An 8,040-nucleotide genomic window follows, 5' to 3' on the forward strand; every position below is an offset into this window, starting at 1 on the left:
AGAACCGGCGAGGCGCGACGCAGCGAAGTCACCACGCCATCACAAGTTGCTGAGCTGAGCAGCATGTCGCAACGAATGCATCATCTCATGCACACGGCTAACGCACCAAGACGAAGTGAGCGCTTTACGCCTATAGTGCGTAATGTATAGTGCCGTTAATTAACCGCACGTACTTCCGTTGAGGGTGAAACTGGCGGGAACGGCCCCACTCAAGTTCGCACTTATCACTATTCATCAACTGAGTGCGGGACTATAAATCAAAATATAAAGTAACATGACCCAAAGGTGGTGCGGCCCGCGCGCTCGGATCATTGGTTTGCTTTCATTCGTTCACAGCGTGTCCAGCAGCGTTTCCTTTTTTTTCGTTTGTTCGCTCGCTTTTGCCGAAAAAAGCGTGAGGGTACACCCGATATGACCCGCGACGGCCCTGTTCGCCCCTTTACTGTGATTCCGCCGTTTACAACGTTCTGCGCATGCGCTGAGACGATGCGCACGCTGCAAAACGTAATAGGATTATTTTTGCAGCCTCTCTGACTATAAGACAGGTCACTGCTGATGTTTGGGGAGACGAACTAAATTTTTGTGCAGGCGCTGCGGCGATGTTACTGATGCAGCCAATAAAACTCAGGGACCATTCTTTGCAATCACTTAGTTTAATATTTTCATTGTTTCTTGCATTCCTTATCGCCTTATGCAAAGCTGCAATCTCGTCGGAAAACAGACGCTCGGAAGAACGAATGTTGAGGAATATTTACAATCGTAGAAGAATGATCCTTAGTATCCTTAGAATGCGGCCCCGCGAAACGTAATGTGATGAGGTCGACGCTGACACCGATTCCCGACCTCGACTTTCGTCTGTGGCGTTGTTCCTGCGAGGTCATCCGTGTGCTCTGAAAAATTCTAGCTGATGGCTCACTGCCTAAACCGAACCGAGTACCCTGCCCAATAAATACTTGAGCAAGTGTACGCACTGCAAGTGGCAAGATCGCGTCACTGCTGCAACCATTTCAGTTGGTTGTGTAAAAATTTCGCAACCACGTCGCACGACTCTGAACATCTGTAGGAAAGGATAGGATATATGCACTGACGTCACTAACGACATAGTGAATGATAATATGGTGTTTCCGCGTGGACACTAAACACTGAGGAAGAAGGTGTCGCGACTACTTTTGGAGTTTTTAGATCTTACAGACCTCGCGTGTGTATGGTGATAAACTACTTTAGAACTGCTTAAGCGCTAAAACTTGTATGTGGTTGGCGATGAGTGACACTATAATATTGGGGCGTGCTGTGGTGGTATGGGGGGCCGACACAGCACCATGATCAGGATAGCTCATGAGCCACCGGAATGTGCATTGTTGCATCGCGCTGCGCGTGTCTTCCTCATAGCCTGCCCGTGCTTCGCTTTTTGAAAGAAATGGTCGTGTTCTAAATAGAGTTTCCTGCAATATTTACTAGAGGGAACTCTGGCGCTGCGATCGTTCAGCCACCATGGGAATGATATGTAGTAAGTACATGGATTTGCCTAATCATCGTGCTTGCGGCTTCGAACGCGCCCTTTACTTTGCTTATTGTTGTGTTTGTTTTGGCATTTGTTTCGGATAAAAGAATGAATCGCTGTGAACTTCGTGGCCGATTTGAATTGGTGAGTCGATTTGAATTGGTGAGCTCCCATAGACACTAGCGCCAGATTTCCCTCTAGCGTGTTATTAAGGAACTCAATGGTGTTTCAAACATAACCTAAAAGAAGGGAACCGGGCGGGGCAAATGCCCTCATATGTCGGAAGGCTGTGAAACGACTGTGCAGTATCTCGACCCGCTTATCTCGAAAAGCACCGTGGAAGCTGCAAGTCGTACAGCAAAATTGATGTCACGTGAACGCTTCCTACAGACATCCGGATCGAAGGGGAACCAAAGATGAACAGATATAATAGGATTAGCAATATATATTATCCAACATAGCCCACGTTCAGAGCTCAGCCTAGTGTTGTGATAATGTCGCGACTACATATCCATGTGTGAGTACATGCATCCAATACCTGCCAACGTCTTCAATGGTGCTCATTGTTACCAAGTCGCTTGCGCGTCGATATTTCTCGTGGGACCAATGAGCCAATGTTTTAACGGTGAACAGATAGCTGTCAGTCTGTCTGGTGCAAAGAGTCACCATAGCGATAATTAAATTTCGTTTTTACCAGCCGGCATACGCTACGCGGATGAGCCAAGTTTCGCTACTTTTAAGGCCATACGCCAATGGACCGGCAGTGTATCTGTACTCTGTTCGTGTTGCTTCTTTTATGTGAATGCTCAGTATTGTCGAGGTACAAATAAAAGCTTCGTGTTGTTCCGTCAGTGTGCAACATAATTTATGTGTCATGGTGCGCGAATGCGGCGCGCAGTGTTCATTTAGTTTCTTATGCTGGTGTTTTCTACCGGATTGGCCCGCTGATATCAAGGTGAAGCACAAGGTCAGTTACTTAGCGTGAGACGAATATGAAAGCGTCGGCCACGTTTTTGTGCGCCTTTTGGACAGTCTTGCGACACTGAAAACCACCTCTCACAAGACTTTTTTCCTTCTTTTTTTTTTTGCTACTATCACCAAAGCATGAACAATACCTTTAAGTTATCGCATTCACATTGACAGGTATCTTTCCTCCCTTCTACTCGCTTATTGCGAGGAGTTGTTAATGGCAAAAGCACCGAATGTCACTGTTGCTTCTATTCCAAAGAGTGCTTAACAGCGCAAACGACCGGAGGGGATAGAAGAGACGAGACAGAGCGCTGAACTGCCAACAATTTATTTCTTGCAAAGCTCTTCGCTTTTATACAGTCACCAGTTGCACTAGTCATGCGCGAAACACAATGATAATGCATAAGTACATCTCTCTCTCTTCTATTCCAAGCAGTTCCGGTCGAGCACTTACTTCCGGTTTTAAGAATACTCATAAAATTCTTCATAATAATAGAAATCTATGGTTCAGGTAAGAGTTATATTGGATACATATTATACCAGAGCGCTACCTTACCGAAGATGAGGGCCAATTAACTATAAGGGATAATAGTGAAAATTAATTGAGTTAATTTACAGGTATTGAGCAGCTGGGATCTTTGCGGCACCCCGCGGGTCAGATCTCAACCACACGTTTCTATCTGCGTGGCCTCCGAGATCCGCTCCGGCAGCGCGGTGAAACGCAATGTTAACCCAAGGAGAATACACCGGAGCACACGTACACCAGGACAAACGAACGCCGACGTGAGAGGGCAACTACAAGATCCTCCTAAAGTCAAGGATTAGGGTCATCTCCAGAACAGTTTTTAACGCGATAGCGTTAGAGAGCTCGTTTCGCAGAAATTTCGGTGTCGGCGTCGGCGTCGTTGGTTGTGAGCGAAAAATCATTATCTTGTCCGTGCCCGAAAAATTGAGAAAAATGTAAATAAAACAAATAATAAAAGGATCGAGTCAGAATCGAACCCAGGCCGACAGCGTGGCAAGCAAATGTTTACCACAGAACAATGCTATTGCTTGAAGCTCCTTCGGGAAAAAAAAAACATTATATGAATGTCATGTAGTGGAAGGAGCCTCCTTAACGCATGTAATACTGCGTGGCAGAAGCGTAGAATCTCGTGAGGCGTCATAACATGTGAATTGCGCAACGAGTGGGTGTTTTAAAGGCCCACCCGTTACAAAGCGCTCGGATATATTTAGTCATCATCAGCTGCAAAAGCGTCGACGATGTGAGCAGCTGCGTAGGTTCGCTTGTTGACTTACGGACGCTTAACGGGCCATTCGCTAATTCGCAAAAGGAAGAATTATGGCCTAGTGGGCACTTAACAACTGTACTTATAGGTAGGCATTCTAGGATAGTTTGAAACGGCCAATGTTACGCGCACAGTCGTTAGTTTCCTTACGGCACGGTTGAGGCACGCGCCGAGAACGTAAGCCAGGCTAGCAATTGAGACGGCGATGGGAACGGGGCCTATCGGATTATAAATAGGATCTGAATATAAATGCCATTTGCGATGTTTTAAATGTGCCTCCGGTAAAACTTGTAAACGAGAAGACGTAGGAGTACTTGATCAAAAATCGTGACTGAAGGCACAGTTATTTAGCTTCGTGAGTGCCTTATATGACCTAACGGCAGCGCTTCTGAGGTCTTTATATGGCATGAGGTAACCAATTGGAATGGAGCATCCGCTAAGCTGCGACTGCTATGTTATTGGGTGGACCTCGCCATGTTTATACCACGTCCTCCATCCAGTCCTCCGGATTCCAGATCTTCCTGTGGTCTACCACGTAGACCGCACTTTTTCTACGAAGGCTCCTCGATGCGCCGCGACTGATCATGCCGTGAAATGGTTGCGCCAATCGCCGATGATGCCCTTGCGAACCATGACATCGGGCGGTGGAGGAGCACGGGCCAGCGGCTAGTCTTTCCTCTCGAGTCCACTGATCGACGCCGTTGCCTCCCAAGGCCTTCTGGTAGCTCGCGTTGTAGTGCCTCCTTCATGGCGTCGATACTGCTGTCTCTCACGATATCCTTGAACCTTAAGGAATGGACGCGCGTAAAGCAGTGCGACATAAGACAAGGGCAATATACTTCATGGATGCAAAAACATTGCTTCAACTCATGCACAATGCAGGCCTTAAAGCACACATGTAGTACACACAGACACCACGCACTATGTCATAAGGGCAAGTGTTCAGCTCAATACAAAATTGTGTAATAGTTTTACGTGTGTGTGTGTGTGTGTGTGTGTGTGTGTGTGTGTGTGTGTGTGTGTGTGTGTGTGTGTGTGTGTGTGTGTGTGTGTGTGTGTGTGTGTGTGTGTGTGTGTGTGTGTGTGTGTGTGTGTGTGTGTGTGTGTGTGTGTGTGTGTGTGCGAAAGGAAAGGGAATGGTTAAACCAGCTGCACCCGGTTTGCTACCCTACACAGAGGGAAGGAAAGAGGACAGAAACAGAACAAAAACAGGAAGGAAAGAAAGCATAAGTTATGTGCGGGCACACGTAACAGCGGGAATCGCGTAATCACAGAGGGTAACTGGGCTTAGTTGTCTTAAGAAAGTCCAGCGCTGTTCTTCCCGTATGACTCACAGCACGGATGACATTGATAGCATTTAAATACTTCAAGAGTTGCAGTCTTACGCATCGCTGCAGTGGTATACAGAACACGTGAGTGCGCACTGCACAGCCGCTGCCACTCAAAAATGCGAGTCGTTAGGGAAATTCACCTATTTATGCGCGACAGCATGCAAACATCCAGCTTTAGCTCTTGAGCATATGTTGTGTGAGCTCTTGTGAAAAGCAATAGCTAATCCTCAAAAACTAGCTATCGGATTTTCTTAGTTAAGTCAATAAAGCAAAATACGAGTAAAATGTCACCATATTTTCTTACTCTAAGGCGGCAGAAATAAAGCAGATTGGTGCTTTCAGCCGGCTGATGGAACGCCTCTGAGGTAAACATAGGTGCTTTGCAATAGAATACCGGAGCAAGAACGCACACGAGTGATCTTGTCCTGTGCTCTTGTATAACTTGACTAGATGCTTTGAATGCGCGTGTAACATTTTTCGCTAAGCTTTAACAAAAAATCTTACCGGTTTGAGTCCGCGTCGAGAATCTCAGCGTCGCGGACGTCCAGGAACTTGGCTATCCTGAGCACCGCGGCCGCCGGGTCCTTCTTCATGTCCTCGTAGGTGACGAAGAGCACGTTGGGTTCGGTGACGTGCGGATACCACGATACCAGGTGCTGGAAGTAGTCTCCGAAGCTCGTCTCCCCCTTGATGAACAGCTGCAGGTAGTCCTCGAAGGTGCCTTGCTCGAAGTTGTACGCCTTGGTCTTCTTCGTGTGGTGGAAGAAGGACACGCAGCAGTCCTTGGGGTTCCTCACAACGTAGATGTACCTGAACGACGACAGGTCTCATAATAAGATGCACTGCTCAGCGCGGTAAGCACGCTAAGCTTAGAGACAGTCCTCCTGAGCGCATTTCTTTGTAATTTTTAATTGAGGACTTTTCTCGGGAAATGAAATGGTCATTTTCTCTCGAAATATTTTTTCTGAGGTGTGTCGTTGCAGAACAGAAAGGGTGACTATCTTTGCGTCACCGCAATGCAAGTATCGTGCTTTATCATATATTCTTTCATTCTTCGCTCAACCAGCAACCTTATACAACAGCCGCAGCGCGCATATCTCCAGCAGAACACTTTGGTTTCGGGTGAGCTGGTTCATGGTCAAACTTTTGGGGTGCAGCAGCTAAAAAACATACGGGCAGAGACACATTGTAGACACGACAGCGCCCGTCGTGCCTACTATGTGTCTCTGTCCATGACATGACAAGAACTTTATTTTAGTTCTGAGGAACTCAGATCTAGAGAGCCGAAGGCCCCCAAGATCGTGCTGGTGGCTCCGCCCACAATGCTCTCCATGTTTGTTTGTTTTCTCTTGTTTGTTTTTTAGCACTGCATCCCAAACGTTTGAGCATATCTCACCGCACCAGTCATTCATTCCAGGTTGCCCGCCCTATCATCGCTACACTACTACTTTTTCTGCCTCCTTTTTTCTTCGAGTAGCCACAGACTAGAACGGCCTCCCCCGGGACATCGTCACCATTTCTTCATCATCTGCCTTTCAAGATCGTGTCACTGATCCCCTTTAGTACTAAAACAATATTCACTGTTTATCGTTAACCTAAATAAAGCCCACCCCTTATCTAATTCCCTTCTGAAAAAGGGGGGCCTGTAGTGTAATAAACTGAAACTAAACTGAACTGAAACTTCGCAGCTAGGGAACCATTACAGGAGGACACAAAATGGGAGCAACGCAGACAACGCGCCAAATCTGTTACCAATTCTAACGCTTGTCCATGTTTCTCCGTTCTCTCGTCCTTTGTTTCCGAGCTTTGAGGTTACTTCACGGAATCCCAACTAGACCGATCGCTAACTTTGTTTAGCATAAGCATGCATCACAGTTACCGGTCTCCAGTAAAGGACAACGGTTGCGAGAAGCCGCGGAAGCTATCACTGCGCTGTATCATATCCGCAAGGTATATGTAATACTTACAATATACGCAAATATATGAAATAGTTTGTGTATGTCAGTGTATTGAATTAGGTATGCTCAAAGCTACAATAATTGAAGGGATTCTGACGCAAGGTCAAGTATTAAGCTTCCGCTGCGAATAGTCGGGGATCACTCACTTTGCACCTGGGTTCTTCGGTACGAGCTGGTATTCTAGGTACGTGGTCACAACCCTCGGCTCGGGTAGGGCTGCGATGGTGTCCTTGCCGACCATCTCGAAGAAGGTGGTCGCCAGGCCATAACCGTCCTTCTGAGACGCGACATCTTTGCCGCCGATCAGCAATTACACAATGGGCTTGGTCCAGTTGGTGCGAGGAAGATGTCGCCGCTTGATGCCTGGCAGTTGAGCGCCGAGCGCATTTTGTCACCGTCAAAGCCGAGTGGCATCTTGATGCCGTCAATCAACTGAAAGATGGGATTAAGCTTGTTGCCGGTGTGTGTTGTCATGGTGCCTTTGGATTTCGCCTGGACACCGAAACACCATTTTCTTTTAAGAATCAGTACCAAGTTCGACGTTCCGCGGCTGTTTATGCGGTATGACAAATTGCGAGCATGGGCAGACACTACGACTGAGCCAGTGCGCGACCCCGTCGCGTTCCGCAGGACCAAATATTAAATTAAATTCAATTATATTGGCAGACAACACGTTTCATTGGCTGCGCCTTCTAGCGATGAAAAATAAAATACAAGCAGGAAGAATACACGTTGCTATGCAATTTAGTGTCACACACCCCATTTTCACGTCGTCTATTCCGTCGACTAAAACATGTCCCATGTTGTGATATATTTATTTGCCTGTACCACTCTGCAAGAACCCCTTTCATTGAAGTTTGCACTATTCTAAATAAAGCAGCGTGCATGAATGTATGCACTGCATGGCGATATTCACCACAGAGTGTATGCGTCCATATAGTGTTTCGTTAAGCTGTTACATATGTACATGAGTACGATCAGGTTTGAAATTC

At 46.8% G+C, this 8,040-nt stretch overlaps 1 protein-coding gene across 1 annotated transcript; it reads right to left on the bottom strand.

Annotated features, from left to right (window-relative positions):
• Positions 1-4,899: 4,899 nt before the first annotated feature.
• LOC119396112 (sulfotransferase ssu-1-like) lies at positions 4,900-7,522 on the bottom strand. The gene is made up of 4 exons (XM_049416574.1): positions 7,444-7,522; positions 7,195-7,339; positions 5,595-5,900; positions 4,900-4,927 (listed from the first exon to the last, which is right to left on the bottom strand). The coding sequence occupies exons 1-4, from the start codon at positions 7,520-7,522 to the stop codon at positions 4,900-4,902; spliced, it is 558 nt and encodes a 185-aa protein (XP_049272531.1).
• Positions 7,523-8,040: the final 518 nt, after the last annotated feature.

Source organism: Rhipicephalus sanguineus, chromosome 6 (genome assembly GCF_013339695.2).
Source record: "Rhipicephalus sanguineus isolate Rsan-2018 chromosome 6, BIME_Rsan_1.4, whole genome shotgun sequence".
NCBI classification, from domain to species: domain Eukaryota; kingdom Metazoa; phylum Arthropoda; class Arachnida; order Ixodida; family Ixodidae; genus Rhipicephalus; species Rhipicephalus sanguineus.